This window comes from Rattus rattus, chromosome 3 (genome assembly GCF_011064425.1).
Source record: "Rattus rattus isolate New Zealand chromosome 3, Rrattus_CSIRO_v1, whole genome shotgun sequence".
Lineage (NCBI taxonomy): Eukaryota > Metazoa > Chordata > Mammalia > Rodentia > Muridae > Rattus > Rattus rattus.
Genome location: NC_046156.1, coordinates 118,144,862 through 118,166,578, shown reverse-complemented (window position 1 = coordinate 118,166,578; position 21,717 = coordinate 118,144,862). Strand labels below are relative to the sequence as shown.

General features: G+C 40.6%; 1 protein-coding gene across 3 annotated transcripts in view; it reads left to right on the top strand.

Annotated features, from left to right (window-relative positions):
* The window catches only part of Atp11b (ATPase phospholipid transporting 11B (putative)), a 97,998-nt gene that overhangs the window by 43,387 nt on the left and 32,894 nt on the right, over positions 1 to 21,717 (top strand). For all 3 annotated transcript variants that reach the window (XM_032898506.1, XM_032898508.1, XM_032898507.1), the window contains exons 11-19: positions 5,180 to 5,330; positions 6,343 to 6,540; positions 8,089 to 8,328; positions 8,839 to 9,014; positions 9,349 to 9,417; positions 10,768 to 10,841; positions 10,922 to 11,025; positions 12,735 to 12,916; positions 14,157 to 14,360. In XM_032898506.1, coding sequence (XP_032754397.1) covers positions 5,180 to 5,330; positions 6,343 to 6,540; positions 8,089 to 8,328; positions 8,839 to 9,014; positions 9,349 to 9,417; positions 10,768 to 10,841; positions 10,922 to 11,025; positions 12,735 to 12,916; positions 14,157 to 14,360 — 1,398 coding nt within the window. The remainder of the gene's footprint in view (positions 1 to 5,179; positions 5,331 to 6,342; positions 6,541 to 8,088; positions 8,329 to 8,838; positions 9,015 to 9,348; positions 9,418 to 10,767; positions 10,842 to 10,921; positions 11,026 to 12,734; positions 12,917 to 14,156; positions 14,361 to 21,717) is intronic.

Here is a 21,717-nt window from a genome sequence, read left to right as displayed (position 1 = left end):
TACTTAGAAGGCAGAGACAGGAAGATCATGAGTGTGAGACTACCCTGGGCTACTAGCAATAGAAAGTGACCAAAAGCAGGTCAAAAACTATCAATGAGACCAGTCCTAAAGATGACTGGTGGGAAGTAGAAGTTAAAAAAGGAAAAGTCTAAGCTGCATTTCTTTACTTGGTTGAGTTGTCAGAGGGCAAGGTTTAACACTGGAAGAGCACCTAGGAAGTTAGGAGAAAACAGGTAAGAGCACAGGAAATAACAGGCCTGAAAACTTATACATAAAGCCTGCCTAAACTCTTGCGTGGCTGATAAAACTGTGGGATGCAAGTTGGCAGTACACAAACGACAGAACCTAAACGAATGCTGGGGTGTGGGGAGGAGCTAAACAGCTGTACTTTCACCAATTCCCGTGAATTTAGGTGCTTAAAGTTAACTGTCCACTAGAACACAAATCAACACTCTTCTGAGGAACATGAGAAGCTATAGACTCTGCAACCTGCTATTTACAGTACCCAGGGGTGAAATTTTTAATAACAGTGAGAGAGCAGAATGCTTTTGCCAATGAGAGGGTATACATCAGGGCCTCGGGTTCAGTCTCCAGCATTCAAAAATAATGATTATTGAATAAATATGGGTGAAACAGAATTGTAAAGGCAGAAGTCATAAAAACGTTTAGGATCTGGACATAAGCAGATTTTTAAAAAAACATAACTCCTGAATGAAAAAGTTAATAAATTAAACTTCGTGTAAATTAAAAATGTTTTCAACCCATCTTGAAAGGATAGAAAGACAAGCTGTAGTAACAAAGACTCAGTTAGATGTGATCACAAGTCATCAAAGGAGTGGCAAATGAAGAGATAACAATGTCGAGTCAAAGAGGTGCACGCTGACAGGAGCCAGGTACAGATGTCTCCTGAGAGACATGGCCAGAGCATGTCAAATAGAGAGGCGAATGCTAGCAGCAAACCATTGAACTGAGAGTGGGACACCCGTTGGAGGAATTAGAGAAAGGATAGAAAGAGCTGAAGGGGCTTGCAACCCCATAAGAACAACAATGCCAACCAACCAGAGCTTCCAGGGACTAAACCACTATCCAAAGACTATATATGGACTGACCCTGGGCTCCAACTCCATATGTCGCAGAGGATGGCCTTGCTGGGCACCAATGGGAGGAGAAGACCTTGGTCCTGCTGAGGTTGGATCCCCCAGTGTAGGGGAATGTCGGGGTGGGGGGAGGGAATAGGGGGCAGAAAAAAAAAACAATGTTGAGTCAACGTCATTGTCTATTAGACAATATCATCACAACCACCGTGAGGCTAACTCACCGTTTAAGAAACAAGACTAAAAGAATACTCCTTTAATAATAATAAGTGTTGGAAGGAAGCAGAGTTGGTAGTTGATGTAAGATGATAATATTCCCATTTGGAAGATAACTTGGCAGTTTCTTTCCAAAGCAGCTTTATTTATAACAGAAAAGCAAAACTGGAAAATAGCCATTGTTCCTATATAGGTAACAGTTGGATGTAAAGTCTGGTACAGCTATGTCATAGAATACTATTCAGCAAGAAAAGGGAGTAACATTTCATGCATAAGGACAGACTACAAAATTGTTATACTTGGTACAAAAGTCAAGTTCAAAGATTACATACTGTATATTTCTAGTTGTGTGACTTTTTTGAAATTAAAAAGCTGTATCGGTTGGGAACATATTGCTACCAGGGGACAGAGATTCACAGTGTTGAGTGAAGGGATCCTGAGACATGGTTAAGAGCACTTGTTGATCTTGTAAACGACCTGGATTTGGTTTCTAGCACCCCATGATGGCTCACAACCATTTGTAACTCCATTCTAAAGTATCTCACACCTTCTGACATCCACAGCCACCACATAACTATCTGCTGTACATATATAATATGCATGCAAAACACTCATACACATAAGATTAAATAAAAAATGGTTACATTTTGTTTTTTTGGTTTTTTTTTTTGGTTTTTTGGTTTTTGGTTTTTGGTTTGTTTGTTTGTTTTTGTTTGTTTGTTTTGTTGTTTTTTGGTTTTGTTTTGTTTTTTTTGAGGCAGAGCCTTTCTATATAATCCTGGATATCTTGGAACTCACCATGTAGAGTAGGCCTACCTTGAACTCACAGAAATCTACTTGCCTCTGCCTTCAAAGTGCTGGGGTTAAAGTTGTATGCTATTGTGCTGGGCCCTAGATAAATATATTTTTATATATTTACATATTTATCTATATTTATGTAGAGATACATATTTATATAGCTATATATATGTAAAGTGATTATGGGACAATTCCTGGTAATGGCAAGTCATCTGTTTGTGGAATTAATAGAATGCAAATGAGTTCAGTTTTTATAAGTGTGAAGTTAATCAAATCTAATTCCCTGTACCATCCCAGTGATGCTTTCCTGGTTGTGATACTGTACCACAACTACACATGATGGCACCATTGCGTTGGGGCTGTAGTTCAGAGGGAGAGAGCTGCATAGTGTCATCCTCTGGGTTTGATCCCTACCCTCACTTCAGAAGGGGAAGGGATAGGGACTAAGAGTTGATGGAACTCATACTGATTTCACATGTGAGCCTGCTATTATAAATATTGCAAATCAAGAAGTTCTTTAAAAAGCTATTCATGAAATGGCAAGACAAAAAAAATCATTAAAAAAACAAACTAAATGGGCAGTTGGAAAAAAGTGTAAATGGAATAATACAGTCTGAAGCTGTGTGGTGCACATGAAGATTAACTACTGTACTCTTTATTTGTATTTAAAAAGAGAGCATTGAATATAAACAAAAGCAGTTAAGATAAGAAGGGTACGATTTTTTCAGTTGAACATTTGAAAATAACAATAAAGGATTAGGAATTTAGCTCAGTGGTGAAGTGCTCACCTAGAAAGTGCTGTGTCCTGGTTTGATTTCATGCACACCACACACTGTAATAGCAATAGTAATAGAATTGGCAAGAGGGTGAATGGGATCCAGTGTTTTAAGGAGAGTGTCTCCTGAGGAGGTAAGCAAAGACAGTGTGAAGGTGAACCCGGTGAGTGCTCCAACACCAGGCTAAGGAAGAGAGCTCAGGCTCAAGTTAGGTTTAGCTCCAGTTCTCCTGATCATTGTGTAGTGTTTATTCTTTAGAACCATATACTGTGATATTTTAAAATGTGAGCAATCCTACAATTGAAGTACCAAATAATACTATGCCCAACAACGATCATCAAGTAGAAAATGAGCCCCTTCTTCTTAGGCCCAAATTATTACTCAATGAACATTGTATATATTGGTTTATTTATTCCTGATAAAGTTTTTTTAATGTTTTCTAGAATTTCATACTTGAGTACTATGCTTATGTCATTTTCACCACATCCTCTTCTCTCCAGCTCCTTTCCCACAACACCCCAATCCCTCACAAATTTAAGAAATGTTCTTTAGTTATTTTTGTTAAGTATACAAACACGTAATTTTTTAAAAAAAGATTTATTTATTGTATGAGTACACTGTCGCTGTTTCATACACACCAGAAGAGGGCATTAGATGGTTGTGAGCCACCATGTGCTTGTTGGGAATTGAATTCAGGATCTCTGGAAGAGCAGTCAGTGCACTTAACCACTGAGCCATCTCTCCAGCCCCAACACGTGAATTTTAATACAACTTTCTAAGATAACACTGTGTGTGTGTGTGTGTGTGTGTGTGTGTGTGTGTGTGTGTGTGTGTGCGCGCATTCATGCATGCATTTAGGGCGACTACTTCAAATTGGACAACTTGGAGGATATTTGTAGAGAAGACTGATTCTCCATCTCTTAGTAGCCAGTAATTCCTGTAGCATTTTATCTAGGAGTGGGACCTTGAGAAATTTCCCTATCCACATTGGGATATCAACTGATATCCCACAATGTTGTCATTGTTTAGGTCACCGCATGATTAAGATTTCATAGATGTAGCTCCCTGTCATATATAGAAGACACTGTCTGTTGTGTGACAAAACGTCTCCTGGAAAGACACAATACACATGTATACTCCAGATACAACACCCCAAAGTAGAGATACCACCAAAATCCAACTTGGTGAACCAATGAATTTTGTTGGGCTTACTTATAGAAATGTGGGTGAGAGGTTACTTTCAGAAGCAGCAATGACTTAAAGACACCTGCATGCATAACCAAAGTCCACCCCAGCATGGGCATCAGCTCACAAAACTGGGAACCTGAAGCACACTGCATACTCTGCTGGCAACTCAACAGTTTCTAAAGTGTTCTTTCCAAGTGACCCAACTGCTCTTAACTCCTTCCAGGCAGCTCAGCCGGCTTCTGCTTTCTCCAGGCAGTCGGTATAAGAGTCTTTGCAGTTCAGCTCTGTTTGGCTGAGGGGTACTCAGCTTTATTCTTACTCGGTCAGGGAGGGGCCCAGTGAGTCTGGTTGTTTCAGGGATTTCCTGAAACTCTTTTGAGTTGTTTACTTTCTGGCTTAAGGAGTTTCCCTGCAGGATGGAATGTTTCAATCTGGGAGGAAACTGTTACATAACACCATTTCACAGATGTCCTGGTCCTCTGGCTCTTAAAACTTTCCTGTCCCCTCCCTCCTCTGCAATGTTCCTTGAGCTTTAGAGATAGAGGTTACATTATAGATGTACCAGTTGGATCTGGGCACCTAATGGTCAGTTCTAATCTGTATTTTGACCAATTGTGGATTTCTGTTGTCATCTCCAGCTGCTGTGAAAAGAAGCTTCTTTGATGAGAGGTGAGAACTACACTATCTGGGCAAACAGCATAGATACTTAGAATGAAGCTGGAAATCATATTGGGTTAGGAAAATGGTATAGGAGGTTCTCTTCTAGGGTTTATGACCTCAACAGCCACAGATGGCAATATTTACAGTACCTGACATGAATTCCCTCCTGTAGAGTAGGCTTTAAGTCCAATTAGACGGTCCATGATAACCCCCAAAATATAGGTGTCAAAATATTGTACTTTGGGATATATTTTGCTATGCTGTTGTGATTTTTCTGTTTATAACTGGGTTGATGGTAATTATTTTTTAAATGTTCATTTTTTAAAAAATGACTGTTCTTTTAAATGGCTATAATAAAATCTTAAATATTTTGATATGTTTAAGTATTAATTTGTAAGCAAATAAACATAAAACATTGATATATTTATATTCTTTTTCTTGCTTTAGATCAATGAACACATTTTTAATAATTTATCTAATAATCCTTATTTCTGAGGCCATCATCAGTACTATCTTGAAATATACCTGGCAAGCTGAAGAAAAATGGGATGAACCTTGGTATAACCAAAAAACAGAACATCAGAGAAATAGTAGTAAGGTATTATGTCATTCATAACCCAGCTGGAAAGGAAGCTCTTTGGTGATGTCGGTGCTGTGGTAGTGACATCTGATGGGAGGCCCGGTGTGATCTCATCAGGCATCGTATCGGCAGGCATCTCTTCTAAGGAACAAGCAGCATGTTAGCATTGGTGTACTCTCCCTAGCTTAAAGCCTAAGCAGAACACAGAAGTTTATATGTCAAAACGTGTGCGTTCTACTTCAGTATTATACATTCAGGACTTTAAAAAAATCACCTATTGTACCTTATAAATGAATTAAAGAATACATTAATTTAATTCATGTCTGAATAATATAAGAAGTCTAAAGAATCTTGACATATGGACAGAATTTAACCTGTAATTTTAGTAAATAGTTGTTCTCTAAATTTCCATTTAAATTAAAATCGCCATACTAGAAAACATGTTGACCTCCCAAGACATGAAGCAGATCGGTATAGGGTCCCTTGCCAGTGCCATCTAACATCCCACAGAGTGCACTGCAAGGCGCTGGCTCTGCTCTGCTCTGCTCTGCTCTGCTCTGCTCTGCTCTGCTCTGCTCTGCTCTGCTCTGCTCTGCTCTGCTCTGCTCTGCTCTGCTCTGCTCTGCTGCAATTCAACTGTAGTCACTGTCTTCAGATTCTGTGTAACAGTTCTTCCTAGAAAGTGTATTCCAATATGTTTACGTGCTGCGCATATCTTAGTCACCGTGATCTTTAAAGAGTCGTAGTAGGCTGGCAGGCACACTGCACACGGTGTGCTTGTGATTGGGGGTGTTCAAATGCCGGTGACGTTAACTTCTGAAAAGTAATGAATTGAGTCCTGAGAATTTAACCTTTACCTTACCTAAGTAAACAGAGGAAATGCAATATTAAAACAGTTTAGTCTAGGACTTTTGGATCATGGTACTAGTTTACCTCAGAATATAGTTGATGGTTTATGTAGACAGGAACTTTCATAATCCTCATGGATTTTATCATCAAAGAATCATTTCTTTCTCTTTTTTTTTTCTAGATTCTGAGATTTATTTCTGACTTCCTTGCTTTTTTGGTACTCTACAATTTCATCATCCCAATTTCTCTATATGTGACAGTTGAGATGCAGAAGTTTCTTGGATCATTTTTTATTGGCTGGGATCTTGATCTGTACCATGAAGAGTCAGATCAGAAAGCTCAAGTCAATACTTCTGATCTGAATGAAGAGCTTGGGCAGGTGAGGGTGACCCTGGTTCTATTTCCTTTTATCAATTCAAAACGCCTCTGGAGACTCACCATCTTTCTGTATATATTCAAATAGGTCAGTTAATCCAGAATTTGCCCACCCTGCCCCATGTATAATTTAGGTTTGGCGTTTGTTTTGTTTTCTTTTTCTTTTTGATATGGGGGCCACAAATTTTTGCTGTTCAAGCTATGCGTAAACTTCTGAGCTCATCCTGAAATAGTGACACAAGCCTTTAATCCCAGCACTCAGGAGGCAGTGGCTGGCGGGTCTCTGTGAGTTCGAGGCCAGCCTGCTCTACAGAGTGAGTTCTAGGACAGACAGAGCTACATAGTGAAATCCTGTCTTGACAAAACAAAAGAGGAAACTCTGAGCTCAAATGGTTTTTCTGTCCCAGCCTTCTGGTTCCTAAGATTGCATATGTGGACTGTAGTCTTGTATAATAAATTATTATTGTATAGAGTGGACTTCCTGTGTCTCAGGTATTGTAGTTACCTTTATGATAACTCCCAAGAGTATGAATTTTAAAGTACAGTTTCATATCCATCTTTATTTGTTGGTAAAAACAGTTTTTCCACTTTAATTCTTTGATTTTGCACATTGATCTTTTATCCTGGAATCTCACTGAACTTGTTTATTACTGCTAATAGATTTTTTTAAAAAGAGAATTCCCTTGAATGATGTATATGCAAGGTTATTAGATGTGCAAATGGAGATAACTTTATCTCTTTTATCCCTAATCAAGATAACTTGCTGCTTCTTTTTCCTAACTAGAAATTTCAATCAATGTTGACTAAAACATGTGAGGACAACCTTATCTTAATATCTCTGCTCATAAGAGGAAGTCACTCAGTGTGATATTACCAAGTTTTGAAGAACCTTTTATCATAGTATGTTGTGTTTTTATCATAAAGAGTGTTGGGTTTTTATTAAATGATTTTGATGTATCTGTTGAAATGGCCATTTTATTAATAAAATAAAGGACAAGTATCATTAATCCAATTAATTGTACACACCAGCTTAATAATGGATTCCTGAGATGTCTTAAATACGTATGATATATAAGTCTCTTTGTAAATTTCTAGGCTTAATATACATGAATGTGCATATATACTCATGAGAGATATTGGTCTGTATTTTGTTTTGGTTTGTTTTCCTGTAGTGGCTCCTCCTTACTTTTCTCGTTATATGCATGTATGTGTGTGAGAGAGATAACAGATCAACATGAGAGAGGGGAAGAGGTGGAGTATGTGCTTACATTGAGAGAGATGCTTTCCCTATTTCTATACCATCTATCCTGGCCCCCACTCATTTTCCCCATTTTCCAGGTTGTTTAGCATCAGTCCTACCCTCCCTTCGGTGGTAAGTATCCAATCATACCATCCTGACCAAGAGATAGATATGGAATTCCTACTCCTCATTCTCAGTCACCTACAAATGAATGTGTATCTAAGATGTGTGTGTGTGAATTTTAAGTATGCCTATTACCTTGTTCAACACTGACTCCTAGCCACAAAGGTTTCTTTTCTTTTCTTTCTCTAGGTGGAATATGTGTTTACAGATAAAACTGGAACATTGACAGAAAATGAGATGCAGTTTCGAGAATGTTCAATTAATGGCCTGAAATACCAAGAAATCAATGGTAAACTTGTACCTGAAGGACCAAGCCCAGACTCCGCAGAAGGAAACGTCCCTTACCTTGGTAGTTTATCCAATCTCAGCAGCTCAGCCCATCTTACAGCCACTTCTCTTAGAACCAGTCCTGAGAGTGAAACGGAGCTAGTAAGCAATTTCCAAATTAATCCTTATGGGTTTCCTATAAATAGTTCTCTTTAGTCGATAGGCTAAGGAGAAATTCCTGTCAGTGAAGCAACAAGTATATATTTGAATAGATCTTTGACTTAGCACCACAAAATACTAATGAGAGTCTGTAGTTACAGCCCAGTTTATCTTGTCATTACTAACTATATTAGACACCTTAGCTTGCCAGTCATCCAAGTGCAACAGTTAGGAAATGCTGTTACTGTCTTGAAGGGAACAAGAGAAGCAGTATGTAGTTTGGACATTCAGAGATCTTACTTCTTCACAAGGACATAGCTTGCTTTGTTTATGCTTTCTAGAAAGGTGCACTTACACCAAAGGCTAGTAAAAAAGTATAAGATTGAAATCCTCAGCTTGCTGCTCTTAAGAAATTCAGGTGGTAGGGCTGTTGTTTCAGCTCTGGGGTCTTATGTCTGTTTTCCTGTATGGTACTGGGAATGTGCTTTGATCATGAGTGCTGTGTTTTTACAGATCAAAGAACACGATCTCTTCTTTAAAGCAGTCAGTCTTTGCCATACTGTACAGATCAGCAATGTTCAAACTGATGGCATTGGTGATGGCCCCTGGCAGCCCAACCTGGCACCTACACAGCTGGAGTACTATGCATCGTCACCAGATGAAAAGGCTCTGGTAGAAGCTGCAGCAAGGTGACTGATCCTGATCTTTCTGATCCTCAGAGAATACTCTTGAAGCAAATGTTAGAATATTGGAGAACTGCCATAGAACGTTCTCAAATATAAATTTAAGGTTTTAAAGTAGTCTTTTAAGAATTGTTTATTACAAATTTTGTATAATAAGCTTGTGAGAATATTTGTGTTGTTTTGGATGTAGTCTCACCTGTCATGAGTGTCCTATTATTTAAAGACAGTGTTATAACTTAAACTTTCAGTTATTGTACCATCATTCAAACCAAGTTATAAAGTTATACTGTGAAACATGAAATATCTTCCCCTAAATCTTATTGCTTCCTTTTATTCCTAGAGCTGGTATTATATTTATAGGCATTTCTGAAGAAACTATGGAGGTTAAAGTACTTGGAAGAGTGGAAAGGTAAATTCTTTGAAATATGTAATACTCTATTATAAGTACAGAATAGGGATCAGCAAATTATGACCTATAGATCAATTCTGTCCTCTAGTCTGTTCTTGTATAGCCAGTGAGCTATGTTAGATTGCATTAGAGCTGTTTACAAAAGAAAAAGAGAGTAGGGGAGAGGAGAGAGACAAAAATAGCTATGGTAGAATGGAGGCTATAGCTGATGATCACAAGTTCAAGACCTACCCAGGCCATAAGTGAGCCAGCCCAGGAAACTTAGTAAGAACCTATCTCAAAATGTAAAAAGCAAAAGAAGGACTGATGACGTAGTTTAGTGTTAGAGTACTTGTCTTGTAAGAATAAGCCCTGATACACAGTGTAAAAGTTCTATAAAGTCTAAAATACTTTCTGACTCTGTGAAACACTTGCTAACCTCTGCTGTAGAGTGATGTCAGCATTACATTGTGTCATATCACGATCACAACAATATGCTGTCTACTAATTTACATATTTATAATAAACACTCTCATGGTTGAGATTCCTTAGGTCATTAGAAAAGGAAATGCGTTTATCTTTTGTTGGATGGAACTGGGATCAAAACCAGTGTCTCAGGCCTGTGAGGCAAATGCTGTGCCGTGAAGCTGCACCCAGCCTAAGTTCCTTGTGTCGTCTGGTTTTATATCCAGGCATAGAGGACCAGCAGTCTCCTTATCCTCTCTCTACAGGAATAAGCTGGTGCTGTTGCCTGCTTGTGTACCTCAACACTTGCTTTGCTTTTCCTTGCTAAAGAAGTAAAGCCCATTCAGAAACTGCTTTCATGAGGGAACCTGTTGTCAATGAAGAGCATTCATTGCTCACACATCATTATAGAATTATCTCCTGGAAGATTTTCAAGCCCCATTACAGTTATCCTCATAAATTTTCTCTCAGTTCTTTACAGAGACATTTGCTTCCTTGACCCTCCACCTCCACACCCACCCCAGGTCCAGAATCATTGCTGACAAACCTTTAAGGCTGCATAAAGGTTGACTTGGGCAGATGTGTTAGAACAGAAGATGACAGAGAGTCAGATGGGTAGAGCTGGGCTCCAGTCCTTCTCTACTCCTTACCAGTTAGTAACCTTTGTCGTGGTCCTCATCTTGGCTTCTGTGGGAACCAAATGACCTGAGGTCTGTACCGTCTATTAGTTGTTTGGGACAGAATGTCACCTCCTTTGGGCAGTACTGTATTGTAATTGAGAGCCTGTCATCATGCAAAGGACAAACGCAGCTCTCCTTTCCTACCTTATGCTTGTCTTTTTTATTTTTTCCAAATATTCAGATGTTAATACTATAAAGATTAAGGGTTATCATTCTTAATTTCTAGGTACAAACTGCTTCACATTCTGGAATTTGACTCAGACCGTAGGAGGATGAGTGTGATTGTTCAGGCGCCTTCAGGTAACCAAGCCAAGCTTTTGTGAGTATTTATTTGCCTAATATAGAGCTTGGTAACTAGGTTTTTTTTTTTTTTTATTTAGGTGAGAAGCTTTTATTTGCTAAAGGAGCAGAATCTTCAATTCTCCCTAAATGTATAGGTGGAGAAATAGCAAAAACCAGAATTCATGTTGATGAATTTGCTTTGGTAAGTACAGATAGCTATGCTTTAAAAAAATTTAAGAACAAACTTGAAAAATATATTTATAAAAAGGTTGAGATTTCATCTTTCTAGTAGATAATTCAAGTTTTAGAAACTCTGTTGTTCTTTGTCCTTTTGCATTAAATGTTGGCTCCTTATACTTGTTATAAAAACTGACTTTTAACCTGGTAACTTGAAATTTCCTTCCAGCCTGTTCTAGTTCTGGTTGTATATACCGCCCAAACAATTCTCTTGACAAAAATGAGTATTTGGGGCTTAGAGGGAAGCACAGATCCATGGGTTTCATCTCCTGAATGGCTAGGTGTCTTTGTTCTTTTCCTCTTCCTTCCCTTCTCTTTTCCTTTCCCCCTCCCCCAGTTTTTCCTGGGCCTATGGTAGAAAGGCAGAAACAAGACAAAAGCTTGAGCACAGAAATGCAAGAACAAGTGGGGTGACATAATTAAACCCACGCTTTTAAAGAAAAAAAAAGTATGTGGTTCAGAGGTAAAGGACACAGTAACAAGACAGAAACAGGCTTACTGGAGGAATATGGAGGAACTCCATGCAGTGGAGAAATTAGAGATTGTACACTTTGTATAAATCATGTAGCCTTTGAACAGTTTGTCAGTCTTTAAAAGGTAAAAATGAAGTTATAACCTGTATAACTATATACCCATATATAGTATAGCTATATACCTAGGTGTACACCAAAGAGAAAGAAAAAGGTTTATCTAATGGATGGGTGCTCATAGCCCCAAATTGAAAAGGCCTTGAAGCCCAGTTTGATGAATGGATAAAATATGATTATAGCAATGTAATGAGATATTACTTAGTCATTAAGAGAAATGAGGTACTGGTATCTTATAGATGCTACAACATGGTTGAACATTGGAAACTTTGCTGAAAGAAGCCAGTCACAAGAGACCACACAGTCTATGTTTATATGAAAGATCCAGGGTAAGGCAGGTTCATAGAGATAAAACAAGTGAGCAGTTTCCCAAGGCTTCTGGATGAAGGGAAAGAAGGGAGTGACTCCTGCTGGATAGGGAATCCATTGCGGGTGAAATATTCCGGTAGCGGTAACAATTTTGTAAATATTCTAAAAAGCACAACATGGAACTCTTTAAAAGAGTTAATTTTATGTAGTGCGATTCTAATTTAAAAGGAAAAATAAAAGAAACTCTTCCAAAAGCAGAAAACCTAGTTGAGGCTCTCTCTTGCTCGTGTTTCTATGTGGGCTTCGTATGTGGGCCTCTCTTTCCTTACTTGGTTTACCTGCAGTCTGACCCATCTACCTGCTATAGTGTCTCGCTGCATAGACATGCCATTGTCTGGAGCAGTATCCATGCATAGTTATTACAGAGTGATTAATTAGTATGTCTATTAATATCTAATGACCTCTCAGGAAATGGCTCTATTTACAAACTTGCAAAACATGGTCATGTGGTGTTTTAAAATCTGCTCTCTTCAAACTCTATTGCTCGAACAATTATTTTGGGTTTTTCTAAGGAAAATATATAGTAAGAAATCTTTAGATTTGGATGCTAATTTTCAGAGATTAAGAAAATTTGAGGTTTGTATAATCAAAGTAGTCAAATACAGATTGCTAAGTTGGTGTAGTTCCAAGTCACAGGTGAAGACAAAATGACCATATTTAAAGTCAGGTTATGAACCTGGCTCTTACAGAGGTATGTGCCTGTCTTTTCTTCTTTTAGAAAGGACTGCGGACACTGTGTATAGCTTATAGACAGTTTACAGCCGAAGAGTATGAAGATGTAAACAGGCGCCTGTTTGAGGCCAGGACTGCCTTGCAGCGTCGGGAAGAGAAGCTGGCTGGCGTCTTCCAGTACATTGAGAAAGATCTGGTGTTGCTAGGAGCTACAGCAGTGGAAGACAGGCAAGTATCAGACGTAGGCAGTATCTTTTCAAAGAACGTTTTAGTCAAGTGCTTTTAATATATGAAAATAAGTACCATTAACATCCTGTAACAAAATAGAAAACTAAAACTTTAATTTTTCTATTCTGAATAATGCTGTTTTATTCCAGCATTAGATATTTAAGATTTCTAGATACTTGAACTAGATAAAAAGAAACAGTTATCTGTATTGTATTTCCAGTTTAGTATTCCCCAGTGTGTCATACTGTCACCAAACACTCTGATAGCTCTCCATCTTCACCTTTCCAATCTCCTTCATGCTTCAATAATGCCACACTGACTGCCGTGCTGTATACCAGTGGTAGTTGAAACTTGTGATCCTACCTTTGTTCCTTGGTAAGGCTGTGTCTTTTGCATGGATCAATGCATTTGTGAGCAAAATGTATTCAAAACTAACTCCTATCCAGGAAGATCCCTTCTGACAACTGACATGACTGAAAATGCTCTTCTTTGTCAACAGTCTGTTGCTGGGTGTTTTTTGTTTTGCTTTGTTTTGATGCTGTATTAAATTATTTGTTTAAAGATTTTTCTCCTCTGTTAGCGTATAAATTCCCTGCAACTTGTTCACTTTTTTAAACTGAGCATCTCTGTCAGTGTTAGTTTGAATTAAGTTGAATTTTATGAGTAAAATTGATTTTTATAAGTTAAGCCTATTCTCTTGTATTCCCTGTATCTACAAAGGTGTCCATGTTTAAATGTGGGTTTTCATTTCCCTTTCAGTTGTTTTCATGAGCTGTTTTAAACTGACATGAAGTTCTGTAGTCCTGAATTTCCTATACTCTGATGGTTAGCTCTCAGAGCGGTTTTCTTCAGGGATGGGGTAGAGGGAGATCTTTGGTCTGAACTTTCAGAATTTGTAGTGGCACTTTTTTTTCCAAGCATGCACCAGGCCTCTGTTTAGTCCCCCTCTCCTGATACCACTTCCCAGGGAGATGAGTTTATGAAGGCTACCTACTTGGTTGGGTTCATAAAACAACTCTATTGATAATAGCCTTGAAAATATACAGTTATAAATTTTAATTGGTTGGTTTTGTTTGCACTATTAGTTTATTCTGGTTTTTTACATAATGAGAGAAAGTGGCATTCTGTTGATACACTGTAACATTCCTGCAGATCTGTGCTTTATGTGTACTGTGTAGCTCATACTTAACATAGACACAGAAGTAGTTTTCACTACAAATTTTGTTCCTTTTATTTTTAGACTACAAGATAAAGTTCGAGAAACCATTGAAGCACTGAGAATGGCTGGGATTAAAGTATGGGTACTTACTGGAGATAAACATGAAACAGCTGTTAGTGTTAGTTTGTCCTGTGGACATTTTCATAGAACTATGAATATCCTGGAACTTATCAACCAGAAGTCAGACAGTGGATGTGCTGAACAGTTGAGACAGCTTGCCAGGAGGTAAGCAGCAATGTGTGGGCCAGCTAGCCTCCTCCTGTTTTCATCAGCCTAGAGATAAAAGGTTGTCCTAAATTTAATTTTTTAACTAAAAAACTGTTCTTAATGTTTGATTTTGATTTTATGCATATGGCTGTTCTCGTACACATATGTCTGTGTTACCATGTGCATGCCCCGTACCCACTGTGGGCGGAAGAGAGCATTGCATCCATGTACTAGAGTTGAAATGATGGAGTCTTTTTTTCTGATGTGTGCTTTTAGCATCTTTGTCATAAGTGAAGTGTGTGTGAGTGTGTGGACGTTCGTCGGGGTCCTCAGTTGTATCCCCTTGAAGTGTGTCTGTGTTTATGCTCATGCCATGGTGTGCTCACCACTATGGCTGCAGTTTACCTTGAAATCAAGGTGGTGAGTCTTGCAGCAGTGCTTTCATTGTTCCTGATTGCTTTAGCTACTTTTATGCTTCTTTATGAATTTTAATATTGTTTTTCAATTTCTGTGAAAAATTACATTGGATTTTTTGTGGAAACTGCATTAAGTCTATAATTGGCTTTAGTGGGATGGACATTTTCACAGTATTAATCATTCCAATCTGTGTAATGGGGTCTCTTCTTCATCTGCTGTCTTCTTTCATTTCTTTAGGTTTTTTTTTTTTTGATTAGTTCTTCATCTTTTGGGTTTTTTGGTATTTTGTTTGAGGCTATTGTGGATGGTGAGACAATTACCCTGACTTTTTTTCTCAGTCTGTTTGTCCTTGTTATAAGGAAGGCTACTGATTTGGGGGTGTTAATGTTGCAGCCTGCCATTTTGCTGAAATAAGAACTTTTAAACTCAATAATGTGTATGGTCCAGAGATTGATATACAAGAACCATGCTTTGGGCTTTGACAGAGTAAGTTTATTAAGTATACTGTGAGCAAAAATAAAAGCACAAATAGTAAGTAGTAGCTCACAGAAGAGCAGAACCACAGGGAGACATGGCCCAATCAGGCCCTCAGGACATCTGTCAAAGATGACGTTAGCAGTCCAGTTGAATGAATAGGCAGAAAGTTGCCTCATCAAATCGGAGCCTTAGAAACATCCAGAAGAAATCCAGTAGAGAGGCTTGCTTCATTGGGGCAGCCAGCTAGAGTTCACAGTGTGGATCTGCATTGGAATAAGTATTCCACTGGGTGGGCGTCCTAGAAAATGAACATATAGCCGCCATTAGATAATACACATATCAGGCATTACAGTCATTCAGCAGCATCCATCAGAGAAGCTAGACAGTCAAACGGAGTTCTTGCTTGAGAGTCCCAGGCACAGTCCTCTCTCTCCTCTCCATGGATAGGACAAACGACAATAACTTTTTGGAAATAGTCTACCTTCTGTTCTTATTTCTAAAATTATTGTATTTGATTATTATTCCAGCTGTTTCCCCCTCCCCCAAGACCCCCTCCCGCAGTTTGTTATGCCATTCCTCCTCCTCCTTGCTTCCTTCCTCTCCCCAACAGGCATCCCCCTTCCCTGGGGCTCAAGTCTCTACAGGATTAGGAACCTCTTCTCCCACTGAGGCAGGACAAGGCAGTCCTCTGCTATATATGCCCTGGGGGACTTGGACCATCTCTTATGTGCTGGCTAGTTGGTGGCTCAGTCTCTGGGAGTTCCAGGCATCCAGGTTACTTGATACTGCTGGTCTTCCTATGGGGTCACACTCCCCTTCAGCTTCTTCAATCTTCCTAATTCAACCATAGGGGTCCCCAATTTCAGCTCAATGGTTAGCTCTAAGTATCTGCATCTGTCTCAGTCAGCTGCTTATAGGGCCTCTCAGAGGACAACCATGCTGGGCTCCTCTCTGTAAGCACAACATAGCATCAGTAATAGTGTCAGGCCTTGGTGCCTACCCCCATGAGATGGATCGCAAGTTGGGCTGGTTACTGGACTGCTCTTCCTTCAGTCTCTTCTGCAGTTCTTTTAGACAGGAACAATTCTGAGGCAGAAGTTTTGGCTGTGGTTTGGTAACCCAGTCCCTCCACTTGAGGCCCTGTCTGTCTACTGGAGGTGAATTCTACAAGTTCCCTCTTCCCAGCGTTGGACATTTCATCTAAGGTCCATCCCCAATGAGTCCTGAGAGTCTCTCACCTCCCAGGTCTCTGGTACATTCTAGAGGGTCCTTCCACTGCCCACACCCAGAGGCTGCATATGCCCATTTATTCTTCTGGCCCTCTGGGCCTCTCTCTTATTCCCCTACCTCCATACCTGATCATGTTCCCCTTTTCCCCTCCTCTACCCCTCTCCCACCCAGATACCTCCCTCTCTTTGCCTCCTGGGATTTTTGTTCTCCCTTCTAAGTGGGATTGAAGCATCTTGACTTGGGCCTTCCTATTGTTTAACCTCTTACAGTCTGTGGGTTGTATTTTCGGTATTCTGTGCTTTTTGGGTAATAACGATTTATAAATGAGCACATACCATGCATGTCCTTTTGGGTCTGGGTTGCCTCACTCAGGATGACATTTTCTGGTTCCATCCATTTGCCTAAGAATTTCATGAAGTCATTGTTTTTAATAGCTGAGTAGTACTCCATTGTGTAAATGTACCATATTTTCTGTGTCCATTCTTCTGTTGAGGGACATTGGGTTATTTTCAGCTTCTGGCTATTACAAATAAGGCTCTTATGAACATAGTGGAACATGTGTCCTTTTGGTATGGTGGGGCATCTTTTAGGTATATGCCCACGAGTCATATAGCTAGGTCTTCAGGTATATGTCTATTCCCAATAGGTCTATTCCCAATTTTCTGAAGAACTACCAGTTTGATTTCCAGAGTGATTGTACCAGCTTGCAATCCCACGAACAATGGAGGCATGTTTCTCTTTCTCCACATTCTCGCCAGCATCTGTTGTCACCTGAGTTTTTGATCTTAGCTATTCTGACTGGTGTGAGGTTGAATCTCAGGGTTGTTTTGATTTGCATTTTTCTGATGTTGAACATTTCTTTAAGTGCTTCTCAGCTATTTGAGATTCTTCTGTTGTGAATTCTTTATTTAGCTTTGTACCCTATTTTGTATTTTTTATTAATCATTTTATTCATTTACATTTCAAATGTTATCCCCCTTCTTGCTTTCCCCTCCACAACTTCCCAATCTCATCCCTCCCTGCTTCTATGAGGGTACTCCCCCACCCAACAACCCACTCCCACCTCACCCACCTAGCATTCCTCTATGCTGGGGCATCAAGCTACCATAGGACCAAGGGTCTCCCCTCCCATTGATGTCAGATAAGGCTATCCTCTGCTGTATATGTATCTGGAGCCATGGATCCTTCCATGCATACTCTTTGGTTGGTGGTTTAGTTTCCAGGTAGGAGCTCCAGGTGGTCTGGTTAGGTGATATTGTTCTTCCTATGGAGTTGTAATCCCCTTCAGCTCCTTCAGTCCTTCCCCTAGCTCTTCTGTTGGGATTGCTGGGCTCAGTCCAATGGTTGGCTGGAATATCTGTGTCTGTTTTGGTCAGGTGTTGGTAGAACCTCTCAGGGAGCAGCTATACCAGACTCCTGTCAGCATGTACTTCTTGGTATCAGCGTTGGTGTTGGGATGTTGTGTCAGCAGATGGGATGGATCCCTAGATTGGGTGGTCTCTGGATGGCCTTTCCTTCAGTTTCTTCTCCATTTTTGTCCCTGTCTTTCCTTTGAACAGGAACATTTTTGGGTTAAAATTTTTGAGATGGGTGGGTGGCCCCATTCCTCAACTAGGGGCCATGCCTATCTACTGGGGGTGGTTTCTACAGGTTCTATCTGCCTTTGTTGGGTATTTCGGCTAAAGTCATAGTCATTGGCTCCTGGGAACCTCTTGCTTCTCTGGAGTCTGGGACTTTCTAGTGGCTACCCCCAATTCCCCATCCCCCACTGCTACATGTTTTTATTCAATTTAACAAATTCATACATGTAAACGATGAATCTTGATCATGTATATCCCACACTCTCCATTCTTATTCGCCCCCAGGCTACACCCGCATGTCTTCTTTATTTTTCTTTGTATTTTTGTTTTGTTATCTACTAATTAGTGTTATCTGCTGGAATCTTGATTCATCTTGTGTCTTTTTCAAGTGACCATAGCTGCTGTGAGTTCATGAGTGAAATGGTCATGTGATGTCCAGAAAATACTTCATAGCTCTCCTCTTATATTCTCTTTTTTTTTTTTCTTTTCTTTTTTTTTTTCAGAGCTGGGGACCGAACCCAGGGCCTTGTGCTTGCTAGGCAAGTGCTCTACCACTGAGCTAAATCCCCAACCCCTTATATTCTCTTGATCTCATGTTTCACAGGGTTCTCTGACCATGAGTGGGAAAGGGAGGGTGATATGGATATCTTAGGGCTGAGCAGTCAGTGGTCACTTACTCTCCACACTCTGACCATTAACTGCTGGCTGACACTGAGCGGAGGTTTTCTCTTCGAGGCTGAGTGCAGCATTAATCTGAAGGTGTAAGCATAGATCTTAGACAGCAGTTTGACCTCGACAGCTGTGGGCTCTTGACCTGGCTTAAAGTAGCAGGCATGAATTCCCTCTTGTGGAGCAGATCTCAGCTTTCTTCCAGAAGTGATTAGCTACCCTGTAACTGTCATGCCACTGTTTTACCAGTGGGCACATCTTGCCTGGTATGTCAGTCAGTATTACAACATTGCTGGGCAGTACCAGCAGAGGCTTTTCACCCCTAGTAGCCTGCAGGCTACCTTTTGGCACTGAGAGCTAGCCAGCAGGGAGGACATTTTTAGTTCATTTACAGGATGGTTTCTCAAAAAGATATCCTTTGTAGTGTAGTTTGGCTTATAGGTTCAGAGGGTGAATCCATAATGGTAGAGACAGCATGATAGCCAAAGTAGGAAGCTAAGTGTCCTTTATGGTAAGCATGAAGGAGAAACTGAAAGTGCAAGTCCTTGAGCTCTTAAACTTGTCTCCAGCGGCATACTTCCTGCAGCATCTCCTGCAGCGTCTCCAGCGGCATACTTCCTGCAGCGTTGCCTGTTCCGACTAAAACTTCCCAAGCAGTGCCACCATCTGAAGACCAAGTTTACAGATCTCGCGCCTATGGGGGACATTCGTCATTTAAACTACCACATTCTACTCCCTGTCCCCCAAATCCCAATACAAAAATGCATTTATTCCTACTTCATGTGTCCCCACAGTCTTTCATAGTCTCAGTACTGTGTACAAGTCCAGTCTCCTGTAAAATTAAAAAGTAAACTACATACCTAACATGTGTCACAGAACATACATTTCCATTCTAAAAAGGAGGAATGGAGCATGTTGAGGAAATACTATACCAAAGACTGAAACCCAGCAAGGGGGGACTCCAAATCTTATAAGATCTATATCTGATGGCAGCAGCCCTCCAGCTTGGCTCCATACACTGCACACTTTCCGGGCCTGCTTCTGCTGGTTTTACACAGCTCTAAGATATCCATGTCGCTGGCACCTCCAGTGTCTTTAGGTCTCCTGCACAAACCTGGTTTCACTCGCAGCTTCACACCCTCCCAGGACCTTCTCACACGGAGGGAAGGCTCTGAAACCATGGTGAAAGAGTCTAGCTGGTTTCTTCACTCTTGCATCATTATGCCTCTAAAGCTAGCACTACGTCAACTGTGCTGCCATCCTGGACATCCAAAGCCATCTTAGAATGGACCCTGACTATATTAAATCACATTATAGCAGCTCTTTTACTCAGTTCCTTATTAGAACTAGAAAGTGGCTCAGGCCATTTCTCAGGTTGGAAGCTTCTCTGGATAGGATCTTATTGTGAAGGTACCCTTCTCTTTATATCAGTGTAGAGCAGACCTCTCCGTGTGTGTGTGTGTGTGTGTGTGTGTGTGTGTGTGTGTGTGTGTGTGTGTGCGCGGTGCGCTCGTGTGCGCGCTTACATTTCAAATGCTAGCCCCTGGGGCCTTCCTCCCCCAACCCTCCCATTTCCCTACCTTTCTCTGAAAGGGTGTGCCCCCCCGGGGGGGATTCCTCCCTCCCTTGTGCATCAGGTCTTGGCACATCCTCTCCCACTGAGGCCAGACAAAGCAGCCCTGTTGGAGAACTGATACCACAGTTAGGCTACAACTTTAGGGAGAGCCTCTGCTCCAGTTGTTAGGGGATCCATGTGGAAACTGAGCTGCACATCTGCTACATAGGTGCTGGGAGCCTTGTTCTAGCCTGTGTATGTTCTTTGATTGGTGGTTCAGTCTCTTGAGAGCTCCCAGGGGTCCAGGTTAATTGACTCTGTTGGTCCTCTTATGGAGTTTCTATTCTCTTCAGGGCCTTCAATCCTTCCCCCAACTCTTCCATAAGAGTCCAATGTTTGGCTGTGGGTATCTGTATCTGTTTTAGTCCTCTGTGGATGAGCCTCTCACAGCAAAGTTATGTTAGATTCCTGTCTACAAGCATAACAGTATCTTAATAATGTCAGGGATTCGTACTTGCCCATTGAATGGGTTTCAAGTTGGACTGGTTATTGGTGGGCAATTCTTTCAGTCTCTGCTCCATTATTGTCCCTACATTTCTTTTAGACAGGACAAATTTTGTATAGAAAGTTTTGTGGTGTCTTTATCTCTCCAATGGAATTGGGGGCTGCCTGGCTATAGGAGGTGGCCTCTTCAGGTTCCATGTGACCACTGTTAAACATGTTGGCTAAGATCACCCACATTGACTCCTGGGAGCCTTCCCCATCTCAGGTCTCTGGGCTTCCTAGAGATTAGCCCCACCCACCCCTGGAAGCTTCATATTTCCATTCATTATCTGGCCCTCATGTTCTTTCTTCTGTCTTAACTGTCTCTCCACACCTGATCCTGCTCCACCCTACCCCTTTCTCCCCTCCCCCTCTCTCACCTAATTTCCTCCCTCCCACAGCCTCCTATGACTGTTTTGTTCCCAGTCATGTGATTTAAGCATCCTTACTTGGCCCTTCCTTCTTGTTTAACTTCTTTGGGTCCGTGGGGTTTATCACAGGTATCCTGTACTTTTTGGCTGATATCCACGTTTACCAGTGCGTACACATCACGCATGTTCTGTTGGGTCTGGGTTGTCTCACTCAGGAGGATATTTTTTAGTTCTAACCATCTGCCTGTCAAATTCATGATGCCCTCGTTTTTAATAGCTGGATAGTACTCCATTGTGTTGAGTCTTTGGTAACTATGGCCTCAGAGGATGAATTAGGTAATGTTCTCCCTAACAATTACAGCTTTTCTTACTTGGCTGTAACAGTGAGCTTCCTAGTGCATTTTTCTTCACACTCAACATTTAGGTTTTCTTTCTGCTCTGCATGGCTCTTCTTCACTGTAGATCTGATAAGCATTATCATTAATAACCACACGCAGTCCGGATGCTTCTCCCACTTAATGCCATTTTCTCCA